The 16,718-nt window shown below is 39.9% G+C and overlaps 1 protein-coding gene across 3 annotated transcripts in view; it reads right to left on the bottom strand.

The window, feature by feature from the left end:
• SYNE2 (spectrin repeat containing nuclear envelope protein 2) overlaps nt 1-16,718 on the bottom strand; it is a 179,467-nt gene that overhangs the window by 85,177 nt on the left and 77,572 nt on the right. For all 3 annotated transcript variants that reach the window (XM_077783923.1, XM_077783922.1, XM_031504904.2), the window contains 12 exons: nt 14,701-14,856; nt 14,082-14,338; nt 10,919-13,022; nt 9,930-10,252; nt 9,093-9,237; nt 8,447-8,662; nt 7,817-8,082; nt 6,927-7,083; nt 4,064-4,219; nt 1,292-1,432; nt 775-957; nt 118-255 (listed from right to left, as the gene is read on the bottom strand). In XM_077783923.1, the coding sequence (XP_077640049.1) occupies nt 118-255; nt 775-957; nt 1,292-1,432; nt 4,064-4,219; nt 6,927-7,083; nt 7,817-8,082; nt 8,447-8,662; nt 9,093-9,237; nt 9,930-10,252; nt 10,919-13,022; nt 14,082-14,338; nt 14,701-14,856 (4,242 nt within the window). The remainder of the gene's footprint in view (nt 1-117; nt 256-774; nt 958-1,291; nt 1,433-4,063; nt 4,220-6,926; nt 7,084-7,816; nt 8,083-8,446; nt 8,663-9,092; nt 9,238-9,929; nt 10,253-10,918; nt 13,023-14,081; nt 14,339-14,700; nt 14,857-16,718) is intronic.

Genomic DNA, 16,718 nt, shown 5'->3' with positions numbered 1-16,718 from the left:
TTAAAGGATTTACTGAAAATGGTAAATTACTTGTATCAGTAAGAACTAAGAATGGAAAACTGTATCTGTGCAGAGCAACAGGGTCTAACAGGAGCATTTATCTGCACCAATTCTTACCTGGAGCTCATCAGTATGCTTGTGTAAGCTTTTTGCAGAGTCGTGCTGAGCATCAGCTCTTAGCAAACTGTTGGTGCTTTCTATCCAATCTTTCACATCCTTCAAGTGCTCCTCATACTCTTCCATCTTGTTGGTGGCCTAGGAAATGACAGAATTTTACAGAAAGTCAAATGTTAATTACTTCATTGTATAAGATAAATGCATCTATGAACAAGATTAAAAGAAAATAGGATGCATTTGCATAATGGTCAGTTAAAATAGCATGATGAAATAAAAAACATTTTTCTGAAACAGTTTCATGACTTCAGGCTATCCCATCTCACCAAAGTAATTCTGGTGCTTGCATGTTTACAGTTCATGGAGGCATTGTCACAATTTATGTGGCAATTGCACTTTCATGGACAGCCCATTAGCAAAGTCTGGGAGAACCACCTCACCACGCACCCAGGGGCAAGAATTCCCCATACAAACCCCTCAACCAAGGCTTGAGCCAGTCCTGTGGGGCAGCCACTCCAGAAACTCCAGCTACAATCAGCCTTGCCACAGCAGGCTAGTGACTCCATTCATTTGACACCCTCTGATGATGTGTCATGCAGAGCCTTCCCTCTGGTTTTCCATAGGTTTGGATTTTTGAAAAGCTGTTCCATTTGCAGCTACCTTGTTGAGAATGGCAGTTCTGCGCTCAGCACGCTGTGAGACCTGCTGGTACTGCTGCAGGGGGGCCACCAGGATATCCATCAGCTCCTGTGCATGGCAGGAGTTCTGCTCCACGATGTCCTGCACTTCTGCATCCAGCTCATTGAGCTTGTAATGCCAAAGGTCCAGCATATCCCAAATTTGCTGCATGTGGGGAGAAGGGAAATGAAATAGAAGGTGAGGCTCAAAGATAACATCAGCATCATTTGTTCTGCATGTGGGACATGAATTGCAAAGGTTTCAGAACTGACATGATGACAACAGAACACTTTGCATAATCTGGTGTGATTCACAGTTGGAAAAAGCATGGATTTCCCTGTGAGAAAGAATTGATAAATATTCACCAGTTAAATGCTTGCTTGTACTTTTCCTTTCACAGATATAAAATGAATGGAAGACCACTTTATGCTAAACTAGGCTCTGGAAAAACAACAAAAAATCTTTTAACACCTACAGATTATTTTTTTGGAAAGATTACCTTCTGAACTTCTTTGGCTTTCGCAATGTTTTCACTCTTCTGTTGTAACATCTTTTCAATAGCTTGAAGGCCATTGTTAATAGTTTCTGCTTTTCTTTTCAGCACATACTGAGGAGAGTTCTGCAAGATTTCAGAGCTAACCTGCCAGAGCAAAGAGAAAACAACGGGGGAGATTACAAAGATCTGCATGTTTCTGTGCACCACCTTACCAAAAATATTCCAATTCTTTTTGTTTCTCTTGACAAGTCAGTTAAAAACACTGGAATAGAGCTACACTTGCAGGGAGAAGCATTAATTTGAGTAGGTTCAACATCTACACGTTGTTCACTAATTTCTTCTCATTAGAAAGTGCCTGGCTCAGAAAAGCAATCCCTGAGGAAAGAAGCACTGAGGCACTGCAGCTCCCTGGGTGCTTTGCTTCACCCTGCTCTCATCTCTGACAGAGGCTGCTCATGTTATATGGTGGGAAGGGTCACATTTGGATTTATGCTGTAAAAAAGCCAGAATGACACCTTTATGTCTCAGCTGACAGCTGTGACTTCCACGTAACAAATAAGGGAATATCCAAGTGCATCAATGCACAGCCAACTTCTCAATATAAACTTGAGGATTTATCATCAAAATAGAAAGGTCTGAGGAACTTAATCTCACTCTGCAGGACTCCACAGAAATGAAAAACTGGTGCACTGGAGGGCCTGATTTTCTGTGAAAAGAGAAAAAACTCTCAAAGCTGAAGTTGAGTAATTGCCTGAGCACAGGACTGAGCAACACAGCATAAGCTACCAGGTTACTAGGGACTAGATGAAGTGCAGGGAGTGAGAAAAGTCCTTGATCTTGCCCAAAATTGACGTCTTTTCTTACTAAACCCTGCTGCCCACCAGGGTCAGCCAAGCACCAGGAAATCATTAAATTGTGGTAAATTCTTTGTGTGCTGCAGCCCTAGGATTGAGGGGGCAAATGCACACTGAACAGTTTCATTCTGCTTTGATGCCAAAGATTTTTAATTCAATAGTTATTTCAGTTTGACGCTCCTAGTACTGAAATACTTTATCCTTGTTGTGGCATGAGAAATGAAGACCATCTTTAGTTAATAATTATCTACTGATTTCTTAATTTTATTAACATAATTTATAGATTCCAACACAACCTCTCTAAAAAGTACTTACAAGCTGTGTTGATAAAATTTCATTAATCAAAATAAATATATACAGAAAGAAATAGAGGCCTTCTCTGAAATACTCCTGCTTATACCACAAAACTTGTGAAGTCAGTCTGTGCTTAGTGCCTAAGACTTTTTGGAAAAAGGAATTCAGGCTGTAACCACTGAACACTTGGCCATCACCACTATCCTGGAATATATCAACATGGAAAATTATCTTTAATTGTAGTGCCAGCTCCAAAACAAAAGAGAATCATGTATGAGCGATGTGACACAGCTGGAAATGAGAAAACAGATCAACCTCTGACTACATCTATTTCTTCAGGATAAAAACACTGCATCTGCCAATGCTCTGGTCACCAGCAAAGCAGGATTTTAATTTCAATACTAGGATAAAATGTATTATTTATGGCATCAAATGTACAATTTATTTTCATTTTTTGATTTGCAGGTTTAGAAGAAAGCAGAAGGACATTAAAATATGACAACTCAAGTTTAAGACATGCTGAAATCTCCTAATATGTAACTGAACTGACCTCCAGTTCCACCATGATTTTATTTGTTTCCTAAATGCATTTTGAAAATTCCAAGGTAGTTTATATTGTTTCCCAACACCTAAATGTGAAAAGCAAACATTATCTAGATTCCACGACCAGATCTTTCACACCAACAGGTAATGTGTGCTTTCGGATAACCTTTTATATCTTGGTAAAGATATAAACAGTAAACAACAAAAAATCCCCAAAGTGTAAATACTGTTTTGCTTTCCTTCTCTTCTTTCTTCCCAGTTGATGGTTCTGAAAAGACTAGTCCCATTTTGAAACAGAACCCATACAGTTAACCAAATTGAAACTCATAAGCTTTAGTTAATATGTTTCTTAATATTTTACGTAAGATAAAATGAGTAATTTGAGAGACACTAAAAAGTAACTGGATTTCAAAACTATTTTATCAAATTTTATCAAATTAACTGAGACTTAACATTTAAAATTAGGATTGAACATTATTATTTCTGAAATATGAGAAAAGGGTTTTTTAATTTTTAAAATATAACAAATGAGTAAGTAACAATGATGGTAATTGTATCAGGCTAAAAATTTGACCCCAAACTGAGAATATTGCTCCATTTTCACTTAATTTTGCTTTCAGCTAACTACTTATATCTGTTGTAGATAGAATATATTGCAAAAAACTGATGCAATGGGATTCAGTTATTTAAATTCCCTGATTCTAAAGGAAGGCAACCATGTTCTCAGAGGTGGTAAAAAGACCCATGCCATGATACCCTACCACATGTGCAAACTACATTTTTAAAAAATCCTGTTTCAAAGTCCTATAATAACCTAGTTCTGAAAATATTTCCTCAAGCTATGTGAGCTTTGCAATCAACTTTGGCTATTAGTTCCCAGTTTAAGAGTCAGATTGGATAGATGATGGCATCCACATAATATTAAAAATAATTGCTAAAGATTCCGCCATGTCCATTTTTACTTAAAAATAAAAATGTTATATTGACACTGCTTACCATCAGATTACTCTAAAAAGAGACCCACGCATGAGGAATGATTTATAAATTGCAAATAGACAAATATGAAAACCACATCAACAATTACCTTCTCTTCTAGGTCGTGCAATACTTTCTTGCAGTCCTCCAGCTGTGTTTCAATCTCTGCAGGGACTATTGTGTACATTTCAGAATACTTGATCCGAAGTTTCTCCATGATATCCTCCAGAGCTTGACTCTCTCTGCCAATCACACTCTGAAGCTCCTACAAAATTAAGAGTAACTTCAGCAGTTTTACCCAGTTTTTACTGAGTGCATGTGTGTATATGTACACATTTATGTGTATATACACACATACGTAATGTGGTGTATACTTCCTACCATAATTATGGTTTGGAAAAATTGGGTTTGAGGTATCAAACCTGATTTGATTACCTCTGCAAGCAGATAAACTCGAAGCAATAGTGACTCATTTAATCAAATGATGCTTTTCAATCTGCAAGAATTAATTAAACCTGATACTGCTCCATGCTGGGGAAGTGACGCACTGACGCTCATTGACAGCCTCAGCAAAGGGACCATCTGAAGAGCTCCCATGATTAAATGTTAACCTTTGTGCCCTCCCTTTTGCCAAAGGTGCATTTTTCCCTTTGAAAGAGCTTAATAGCCAGCGTCCATCCCTTCATTATTATAAACAACACAAAGGCCACAAAAAGCAACAGGTTTCAGGCTGAAGTGTCTGCTTTCAGGCAATTACGCAGAGCGGCACAGCAGGCTCCTCTCAAAACAGTAGTTTCCAGTTCTGCACAAAGAATGCAGGTTTTATGAGCTAAAAGGAGCTTGAACAACTGTCTACAGCCTGTGGCCTAGAAATAAAATCCAAGCTAAGTCCTCCTGCAGAAAGAATGAAGAAATTCATTTGCTTGGAAGGTTTTCTAGAGTTTCAAGTTGGAATGTTCTGTTTGCTGGAGAACATTTGTTTGCTTTATGGATCCTTTCCTTCGTGCTCAGCTGTTTGGGAAACTCAAATGTTAACTCAAGTTATTGGGAAAAAATATCCAAACTTCCTAGCAGGCAATGAAAGACACTAAAATTATCTAAACCTCCTACCAGGCAATGAAAGACACTACAATTAACTGCCTTTGCTTTTTCAATCAGGAGTAATGGTAATCCACTAATTCATAGTCATCACCTGGGAATCTTTTCCTTCACACAAATGCAACGGACAGAAAAAATATGTAAGTCAATGAGATTGATTTATTTCCTGTTATCCCACAACTGGGTCTGACATTAAAAACCCAAAACCTCAAAACCATGAAAGAGCTGTGTGCCTCATTCTCTCAGACAGAAGGCTGCTGTTGTCAAATGCCCCAATTAAGATTGTGCCAATATTTATGTGAGTTCACAGATTCCCTGACCTGAACTGGAAAGAATCAGTTACAACTCTTATCTCCAAAACAAAGCATGTCCCATCAAATTGGTTTCTGTTTATTACTGTATGTTCATGTTTCACAGATTATTTAGCTGGAAAGCAGGTATCTATCAAAACTGTCCCAATTTTTTTCCTGAGGGAAGAGACAATTACAATTCCCCCTTTTCATCTGTGTGGGTGAATTTAAAACTTTTGCCAAGCTAAATCAGGTTTGTCATCTCAAAATGAAATAGATATTTCCACTCAACAGGTGCAATGGAGTCCTGACTAGTGCTATAAATTTCATAGGAACTAGATTATCTTTGGAAGTAAGGAATGAAACTGCCCTGCAGATTTTGCCTCACTGGTGTTTGGACTATGTAAAATTAATCAATTCTTCAATCCTTTCAGCTCAACCTTCTCAAAAGGAACAGGCCTGCTATGACATACTGCTAAAAAGAGATCATTTGATGGGACTGCTGGTAGCATTTGCTTGTGTCATTGCTATCAGAAACAGGAACAGGTTTTAACTCACTTTTGGGTGAATTTTAGGTGCACAGAGTAGCAAAGTTTGGATGTGAGGGAAAAGAGCAGGCATAAAGCACTTGCAGTAGTAAAATTTCCTTCTGGACACAAAGAACTCAGTAAAAAAGCAAACACAACTCTAATTCTAAATAATTTTAAATTGAAAAACAGTCCATTTTGACAATTCCAAGGTCCCACCACAGCAATGCTGGTTCATGGGTTTTCAGAGCTTCCTAAATGTAATAAACATTTCTTTCTCATGCTAATCCCCTATCTGCCACCATGGTTTTTGGCTTCTGTATTTTTCCTATCCCTTTGTTAGGCTGTGGACACCCAACCAGTTTTTATACAAGATTCAGCAAAGACAGCCCAAATTTGTACTACACTTTCATAGCCTAAAATAAATAAATTATAAAGTTCCATAGTTAAAAGACAATTGGATTAAATATTATTAGAAACAATATTTGATCAAGATTTTAAAATAATGCAGTAATTTTGCAATAAGCAATAAAAACGTAATAAGAGCAATTTGAAACAAATAATTCTAATCATAAATAAACACATTCAGTAAGTGTTAGGAAAAACATACCATAAAGTCAGGCAATTCAGAAATGTATAGACTGCTTATGGCTGCTGGTGGACACTGAGGTTTTGATCACAATTTGATTTTTCAAAATCATTGACCAGGTTAACCCCTGATGTGGGACATCACATCCACAGTATCAGGAGCTGCCCTGGATAGGCAGGCAGAGGGGAAAGTGTGCAGGTTGTACCCTAAGCAGCCCTTGCTAAAAGGAATGCAGCTAGCTGTGAATTTCTTTGCAATCTGGAAATGTTTCTGTGCCTGCTTACAGATCCCCACAGGGAAAGAAACACAAACCAAGGCCATGCAGGGCCAGGCATATTCTGCTGAGACAGTCATTGTCTTTAAGTCAGTGTGCAAAGACCTTGCCATTGATTTTATCTGAAGCAAGTTCAAGCAGCAGCACAAACCAGAAGATATCCTGGGTATCACAATAAAAGAGCTGTTACCAACCTCCAGCTGCTCTGCCTTTCCATCAGCATCCTGCAGTAACACAGATGCAGCATTCTGTAATGCATTTGTCACAGCACTTATTTCTTCAGTGACCTTGTTCCTCTCTTGAATCTCAGCTTTCACAGAATCTTTATGGTCTTGAGCCTTTTTGTACAACCTATGCAAGATCACCAGAAAGAATAACATTGTTTTAGACACTACACTAAGCAGGTGCAAAGAGCATGCTTAATACAGATATAATGTAGGTATATATCCAGAACCACATTTGTAATTTAGGGGGTTTTTCTACTATTAAATCTAAGAGTTTTATGTCACTTTATCTCAGTTTCTCTAAAGTGAGTCCTCAGATAGTGCTATTTGGTAGACCAAGCCAGAGAGCAAGCATATTTAAATAGCAGAGGTCAGGTTCTCAGTGTGAAGATGCTGGCAGAGCAGATGTTGTTCACAAAGATTACCATGTCCAAAAGCAAACCCAGAGAAGGGTGAATACAATCATCAGATTTGTAAAAAAACATTTGGGGAGAATTTTAAACAGTGGCACTCAGATGAAAGTTGCATTATTGCAAAATGCACAAGGTCTGATTTTCCTTAAAGTGGAAAATCTAAAAATTCACAAGCACTTGGAACCTCTAAAACTGACTATTGCTCCTACAGTAATTGTAGCCCACAAAGGATATGGCCAGGCTCAGGTCTGCCCCCTAAACAATATTCCCCAATGCTCATACTGGAGACAGCAGAAGGGTGAGATGGAGCATTGGTCTGACCCAGGAGAGCATTTATTGTCCTTTTAACTGCATTACAGCTTTCATATATTCTTTGATACCCAGTAAAATCCTGTGCTTGTTAACAGTCCTATCTCATACCTTCAACAGAAGTTTCACACCACTTACTTTTTACAGCGCTCCTGCATTGCCTTTATCTCACACAAGGCAGGGAGGGCAGCTTCCCCCTCAGCATTTTCAGGTGTATTCAGGATGTTTCTTATCCGGTGAAGAAGCAAGAGTAAGAGGAGCTGCTGCTGGTTGATGTTTTCTTCAAATGAGTTCACAAAATCGAGCAACTCCACCAGCTCCTCTCTGGTGGCCTTTTCTTTCTCTTTAAGGCTTTCTGGCTGTTCTTCCTGGAGCTTATCGAGAATGATTGTTTCTCGTTCCAGCTAAGTAAATACCATGGCAGAGCATGAGATAAAGTGCTTTTTTTGTTCCACCATCTGAAGTTACATTATTCATTTACTCACACGGGTGACTAACTACTGGGAATTACACAGTCAGAACTTGAACCTTTGAAGCGTGACAAAACCTCGGAGTTTGCTTTAACAAAGCACATAGCCCTGTGCAGAGCTGCTCTGGCTTCAGAGGACTGAATAAATATCCTCATCTTTTCTGGCTCTGGGTTAAAAAGGGCGGGGATGACAGCAGCGGGTGGGAAATGATGCTCTGCCCTGACCTCAGCCCTCTACAGGCCACTGCACTCACAGTCCCATCTCCACACCCCAGAATTACAGATGTTGAGCAACTCACCTCTTCATTGATGAATTTCCATTCCTGCTTTAGTTCTTCACAGGTAATTTCCAGCCCTTTGGCTGCCTCAAGCAAACCCAGCCAGTTTTCCCACAGCACTGTGACCATCCTGCCCAGAGCCCTGTTGCTTCCTCTGCACAACCTCATCACCTCTCCAGAGATCTGCCTCAGCTTCACCAGATCCTCTTCAGCAGAGTCAATGCTGGAGACTAAAACCTTACAGGAAAAACAAACATATAAATAAATAAAATGCTACAGTCAGGAGTACTAATTAAGTATTCAGTATCATGATTAGGATCCTCTAGGAAAATGGCAATCACTCCACTGAGCTGGTTAAATATGGTCATAATGAGGGAGTTCTGTTGGCTAAGACTGTGCAGAAAGAGGGAGTAAATAAAATGTCTCATTTCTACAGCAGTATGATAGACTCATTTCACATGATCTATTATACCTGGTCTTTTAACAAGTATATAAATATATAAATATATATGTATACATATATAAATATATAAATATATATTCTGTGGTTTTATATATACATAAATATAGGATAAAGAATTCCACTTCTCCCTACTATGATATCACATGGCATGCATAGCTGATTCATTTTGCATGAGCTTTTCAAGTTCTTCAGAGCCTTTCTTACCTTGCTTTCTTCCAAATGCTCCAAAGCTTCTTTATAAGACATTGGAATCTTAGACAAAGACTGTCTAAGCATCTTTTCCAGTTTTTTAAGATTATCACACACTTTATCTTTGGTTTCTGTGTAGCTTTTGTGTTTTTCAAAATATCTGCATGAAACAATGAATGGATCAATTAAAATTTGTTGCTGTTTCTCTCTCCAACCATAATGCCCAAAAAAATAAAAGTTTTAAAAAACCTTATGAACTTCTAGTCCTGTTGTGCAAGTTATTGTCAATTAAAATTTGTTAAGCACTTCAGGTTTGATATCTGAGGTACTGATAACTGGATCATGATCAAGCAGTTTAAAAATCATTTACTGTCTCTCTCCCAGACTTTTTCTATCCATGTATCTGAAGGCACTCCAGATTTCTTCTGTACCTGAAGGAAGGAAACTACAGCCTGTGCCTTGTTTGGGTCTCACCTTCCCAAGCCATCAGAACAGCCTGTGGAAGACATGAATTAGGGACCCCCAGGAAACTATTCTGACCTCCACCAGCCCTGCACTACAGACTAGAAATGTGCTTTCTTCTCATTCTGGCACTCTATGACCCCCACTCAAACCCCACATTTTGGAATATAAAGGAAATAACTGCACTGTAAATTAGCAGTAATATGGCCATTGTCTGGCAATTTTCCTTCCTTAACACTCACACCTGAGACCAACAGGAATGCTTACCCTTCTTGCTGCTGGAATTTCTGAATACTTGAGTTTTTATCAGAGCAGAAACAACCCTAGATTTATTTTCGCTCAAGTTTCTCACAGTAAGGAACAAGATCTGTGGAGATCTCTTAAACCCACCTCTGCTCATCAGCTTCCTTTCTTTGAGCCTTCTTCCTCAATGCCAAACTCTTTTCCACCAGTTCTCTTACAGCATTTTCCAGACATACTTTGTCCTCTGGCTTTACTAGGTTTTTCAGCTTGGAGTTCAGGTTCTCTAAGTCAGCCTTTGCAGAGTTGAACTCTTCCTCTTTCCAGTGTGGAGTCTGACAGATCTCCACTGATGCACAGAGCTCTGCTGCAGCAGCCTGGGCTGGAGCTTCACACTCCTCCAGGAACCTGGCAGCCCTCTGAAGGGCCTCGGTATAAAGCTCACCAGCCCTACAAGCCTCCTCCAGAGCACTCTGAAAGCATTAAAAAGAGAAAGGAACAATAAAATAAGGCTGCTGTGCTCCTCTGGATCACCACATGGACTTAGAATGTTACACCTGGCTGTCTTTGAGACCAGCACTCCCCAAACTGGCCTGAGGAGGTGAGGGAGGACATGTGGCAAACACATTAGCTACTCATGTAGTCATAGAGCCATGTATTTATTGCCCTCCAAACAGGAATTATGTTCACCATTCCTGATCACATTGGTTTGACCTGTGCTTTAATCTTCTTGATCATTCCCAACCAGTGAAGCTTCTCTTTATAGCAGAAACAAGGTGCTTGGGTTTTTTATCATTTTCACTATTGAAAATGTTGCCTCACATGATGACTGCACCCAGTCTCTCTTCAGCTGAATATTTCAACACAGCCTTTTTTTTCCTCCTCTTTACCATTCTTTTCTTGTGTTAATCCCCACTGATTGATTATAATCACACTGAACACAACTTTTTTGTTTCCTTAGTTTCTGTCATGATTCCTATCCTATCCACAAATCAGTGGCTAGGTGGATGATGATCACAGACCAGTTCAGCTGTTCAATAAATGAGGATGTGAGTCATAAAAATGCCAGTCACAGACACCTAATCTAATTACTGGGGAAAGGCATATGTCAATATTTCACTTTCATTAAATATACTTACAACACGGGCAGCAATGTCTGCCTTCAGTTGGGCTTCACAGCCTTGCAGTGTCTCTATTTCTATAGCAGCAACAGGAGATTTCTCTTCTTGTTTTTCCCTCTCTTTTTCCATTAGACATTTAAGAGCAGAAAACTTTCCTTCCATCATATTCTGAATTGCTTCCCATCGCAGCTTTTCATCCTGCATTGTATTTATGTCTATCACAAGTGGCTGCTGCAGTTCTAATTGAATATGCCTTATGATGTGGAATATATTTTCTGCTTCATCCTGGCTACCTTCCTTGTTTACACTCTGTAGCCCAGAGACCAAGTTTTGAAGAAACTGCTTTAATTCTTCAACGTTTTTCTCCAGGCTCTTTATTTCTTTCCTCTTAGATTCTTTGAATGATGTATCAAAGACCTCATTTTTGTTTATTTGATTTGCTGCCTCCTGGGTTAAGCACAAGATTTGTTGAACTGCCTGCAATAGAATCTGTGCAGATATGACATTCTCAGCAGGAGAAGAGCTGGAGCTATCATTTAGGATATTAGCTTCTTTTCTTACAGTGGATGTCACAGTCTGGATTTCATCTAGCAATCCTTGAATCTTATCCCATTCCCTAACAATATTTTCCAAGTGTATTATTTTCTCTTTAATTTTATTTTTAATTTTAGAAAATTTAGTTTGCAGTTCATCCAACTGCAGTGAGTCCCATTTCAGACCTACACATTCAAATATTTCCTTGTACTTCATCACTTGTGACAAACCTGACTGAAAAGCTAACACTTTTTCTTTCAGTGCTTTGCATTTGTCCTTCAGTCCCTGCTTAGCACCTACTAATTCATCATCTTTCAGGTTCATTTCACCATCCTGCAGGTCATCAAGATCCTGCTGCAACGAAGCTATTCCTTCAGCAAACTCTCTGGAGACAGCTGTCTTTTGTTCTACCTCATGAAGTTTACTTTGAATTTGCCTCTGTGTCTTCCTTGCTCTGTTCTTCAGACTTCTTAACTGATCAATCAAGAAGAGCTGTTCAGACAGGCTCAGCTGCCCAGCTGTGACCTGACTCTCTTTACAGTGGGATGAGATAAGCCCTTCTATTTCCTGTATGTCCTTTAGCATCTCCTTTAGGATGGCTTGTTGGCTCACCAGCTCTGAGCATGTGCTGCTTTGCTTTGGGTCAGGCCTGGCCATCAGCTCAGCTTTGCGGAGCTGAGAGTGAACTTTGTCTATTTCTGCAGTGAGTCTTTGCCTCTCCTCCAGCTGCAGCTCCAAGTGCTGCAGTCTTTGAGCAGATTTTAAAACAAGAGCCTTGTATGAATTCTTCAATGTTTGTAAAAGGAAGGTCATATCAGAGACCTCCTCTGGCTCCAAGCTGGGAAGGATGTGCTGGAGCCCATAATCCAGGGATACAATCACAGGCTCTCTGTTCAGGATGTCCGTGTTCATAAGCTGACAATTTCTGATCTGTGATTTGACATCACTGGGGAAAAGTGCTGCTTTCTGATCAAGGTGGGACAGTGAGTCTTTGACCCAGGAAATATTTTCTTTCAGCCTCTTCATCATTTCATGTTTCATGAGAGCAGGACCAGTGGTCTGAATATCCTCTTGAGGAGTTTGCTGTGCTGATAACGCTTCCAATTTGCCCTGCAAATCCTGTATGGAATTCTCCAAAGCAACCTTCTCTTGATCACTCCAAATTCTTTTCATCTGCAGCTCAATCTTTCTTTTTAATAGAGAAAGACCATGTTTAATGTCCTGTAGCTCTGTGGTCCAAATGAGAGGGTCTTTGGCTTTTCCTGCAGCTGAGGAATGTAACTCTGCTTGCAAATACTGTTCTTGTATCAGCCTCTGAATATCCCGTGCTTTATTCATAAGCAGGTTATATTCATCAATTTCTGCCACAACCTGATCGTGTTTCTTTTGCACTGCTTGTTCCATGTGCTGCCACCAGTGCTCCAGCTGCCTCATTTGGCTCTCTGTCAACACTTTATCCATGCATGTCAAATGCTGAGACAAAACTTCTTGCTGACTTTGCAACTGGTTTAAGACATCTCTTTCTTTCCTTAAGGACTCTATGCATGCCTTAATTTTCTCCAGAAGAACTGTGTTGTTCATAGGACCCCTGGCAAAAACATGAGTAGTGTTTAAAAATAATGAATTTTACTTATATAGTGACTTTTTAAAAATAAATTTCACTGTTTAGAGCACAATTCACTAACTTTATTCACTTAATCACACATATCTCTCAGTGTTCTCTTAGGAATTCCCTAACCACCCTTGCAGTATCATTATTTCTTGCTTACCTGTAGAGCACTCACTATTCACAGATACCTGTGCAAAGAAGATATATTCTCTAAAATTGCAATGTCTACTAATAGAGAATGTAGCCCTCATTTTAAAAATCAGCAACAAGTGTTCTCTAAGTGAAAGAACAACATTTTATAGTAATTTCTGTTTGACAATGAAGATAAAACTTGGCTATAAAAAAATCGAGAAATTTTCATTCATCCAAGGTAAACTCTTCCAAATGAATCTACTCATATTTTATTTCCAGGAGTATTTTAAATTGCTGATCTAAAATACATTTAGCAGATGGATTTTTATTACATTGTTTAAATCTCTTTGCTGTAAATTAACAATTTCACAAGTTTTAAATGTTTTCAAATTACTTTGGTACATTGCCATGACAAACTAGTTCTGTGTTTTGAAGACTAATCACAAAACAGAGTAAATATGTTTTGTGCATTGGTTACCTCTGAATTGGTAGTGTTGACTTACTGCTTGCTTACTTACATGGAATTTTTTCTAACAAGTAAAGTTAGCTTTCAGAATAAAGAAATGTTTCATTCTGAATAAAAAATTAGAATTAATGAGTGCCTAAAGAAAAATTAGTATTTCACATCTGCCACATTTCTTAAAAAATATTTCAAGATGGATTTTTATAGGTTTTTAGCCCAGCAACTGCTTCTTTGTTTTGTCTAAAGAATAAAGGGAGGAGATGTTGTTTAAGGAGAGCAGAGAGCCACCAGAAATTCTTCTGCTTAACTCTGTTTGCAAACTTACAAACCTCTAAGAGTCCTCTTGAAATGGATGTAACTCCATGCTCTTGTCTGAGCATTACTGAAGCATGTCACGAAATTCAGCGTAGAACCTCTTAACCAAACCCCTCCACTATACTTACATTTTTATGTTATCTTTTTCTGTTGACAAATTTTTCATGGAGGACTGTGCAGCAGAAAGATTTTTCTGGTATTCACTAATTAAACAGCACTGTTGCTGCTTCACTGCCTTAACAGCTTCCAGTTCCTGGAGCAGCCTGTCCCAGCAGGGCTCTGTGGTTTGCAGCTCAGCTCCATTTGATCCTGTTCCATTGGGAATTGCTTCTTCACCATGGCACACAGACTTTGCTTTCCAGGTTTCTAGCTCAGTTTTTAAATTCTACAATCAAGCCCACCACAGAGAGAGAAGGGATTAAAGGATGTGCTTAAAGACTCTCAGATTTCAACACGAAATACAGATAAATTTTCATTCACCTACAAACATATTCCTGCCCATCCACAAGCAAAGGAGCCCATCATGGAAGCATCCATAGGTGTATCACTGCACTCTGGAAGAGCAGGACAAACTATGGGATTTACATAGACATGCATCAAGGCATGGTGTTTGCAGACAAACTGATTAATCATGCAGTTAAAACTCAGATAAGGCTACGGGCAGCAGCTTTGGTTTGCCCAAGTGAGTCACAATTCTGCAAGTGTATCACTACATTAAAAATGAGGAATGGTTTGCAGTTTCCATACCTCCAGCTCTTTTAGTTGCTCATTTATAAGCACCATATCCAGTTCAGCCACTTCATTTTTTAGCTCATTGACCTTTTGTTCCTCTTCAAAATATTCACTGTTTACTTGCACTCTGGGAAATAGCTCCTTCTGGACAACCACTTCTGCACCTGTGTCCTACAACACAAAACAAGATTCTTATTTCTGAAGAGCCTAAACCAGAAAGTTTTCTGACTGCAGCACTTTGCTTCACATGTTTAAGCCATGCTGGGGCTATTAAATTCTGCTATGGTTTCCCCCACAGCCTCTGTGGATCAATCAGGACCCACAAACTGGAAGCTCCATCACTGTCCACCACCCCTGCTGTCACCCCCCACTGCCAGCACTGCTCAGATAGCTCTGAAATCTCTGCCCATCATTTCTAGTGAAACTCTGACATCCTCACCTTCAAATAACATCCTCCCTCCTGCACCCACCTCTGCTACTGATAAATCCACAGGTTTTTTGTGTCTTCTCCCTCTCTTCCTTACATATTCATGGAACTTTATCCTCTCCTCACACCTGCATTCCTTCTGCTCAGCACCTGCCCTGACAACAGTGCTGTGTTCTTCACCAGGACACCTCAACAGCTCTTCACAGGGCAGCTCATGCATGAAGCAGCCTGGCTGTGACACAAAGCCATGGCTGCCACTGTCACAAGTGCTATCCAAAATCTGGGGTAAGATGAGAGCAGTAGGGAGTCACATCTCAACCAGGGTGGGGAGGGATTAGGAGGCTCCAGAGCCAGTCCCTGGCACTGCCTCTGATTCCCACGACAGAAGGACAAGTTCTTGGGCAGGGGGCAGGTTTAACATCACCTTCAGCTACTGCAGACAGCATCATAAATGAAAGGTCACAGGCTAGCTGAATCACATGATGATCCCTAAAAAATCTTTCTGCATTTCCCTTCCCTGTCTATATCTGATGATCTGTTCCATGTATAAAATTTATATGAGGGAATGCATACAAACACACAGATATTACTGCAGTGTGAGCTTCTCCACGGTACTAACATCTAAAATCAGCAACAGTAAAAAAAATTCTTGTCTGATAAACTTCATGTATTGGTACTTTAGACACTGTTTTACTAGAAGCAGCCAGCTATCACTGTAGGCTGTCACTCTCATCTGTCCCTTCATGTGTCATGAACTATGCAAAATACACCTTCTTTCAAGTGTGGGAAACATACAGCACATAGTACACATTATCAGAGAAGAACAGTTCTCTTTATTTGAACTCTTGGTTTTCAGTCAAAACTGAAGAGGCCACTCATGAAGTAGTCAGTTGGAGAACTTTTCAATTTCTCTGTGTACATAACCATAACAGTTGTATCAATTCAGACATAAGATTTAATCTCAAGAGACTTTGGAGTGCCATAGAACTGAAGTAAGCATTAAAACTCAGCTAAACTATCACACAGAAAGGAGGAAATCCACTTCACTAGACTGAAATATCAAGACATCAAAAGACACAGAGAAGTGTCCTGTCTTTCAGAAAAACCTTGCTGTGTACTTGTTCTCCTTGTTGTGTGATGCTCTCATTGCACACTGTGGCACTGCCTCCATGGATACAGACAGGGGAGGCTGCACCTCAAATTCTGTGTCCAGTTCTGGCCCCTCACTACATGAAAGACCTTGAGGTGCTGGAGTGTGTCCAGAGAAGGGCAATGGAGCTGGGGAAGGGTCTGGAGCACAGGTCTGGGGTTTAGCCTGGAGAAAAGAAGGATCAGAGGAGACCTTATCACTCTCTACAACTCCCTGACAGGAGGCTGTAGCCAAGTGGGGTTGATCTCTAGCCAGGTAACAAGTGACAGGAGAGGAAGAAATGGCCTCATGCTGTGCCAGTGGAGGTTTAGACTGGATTTTAGGAAATACTCCTTCACTGAAAGGGTGGTCAGGCACTGGAACAGGCTGCCCAGGGCAGTGGTGGGTCTCCATCCCTGGAGGAAGTTAAATGATGTGTCCCTGTGGCACTTGGGGACATGGTTTAGTGGTGAGCTT

The sequence above is a fragment of the Lonchura striata genome, chromosome 6 (genome assembly GCF_046129695.1).
Source record: "Lonchura striata isolate bLonStr1 chromosome 6, bLonStr1.mat, whole genome shotgun sequence".
Lineage (NCBI taxonomy): Eukaryota > Metazoa > Chordata > Aves > Passeriformes > Estrildidae > Lonchura > Lonchura striata.
Note: the sequence above shows the minus strand (reverse complement) of the source record. Positions and strands in the feature narration are given on the sequence as shown.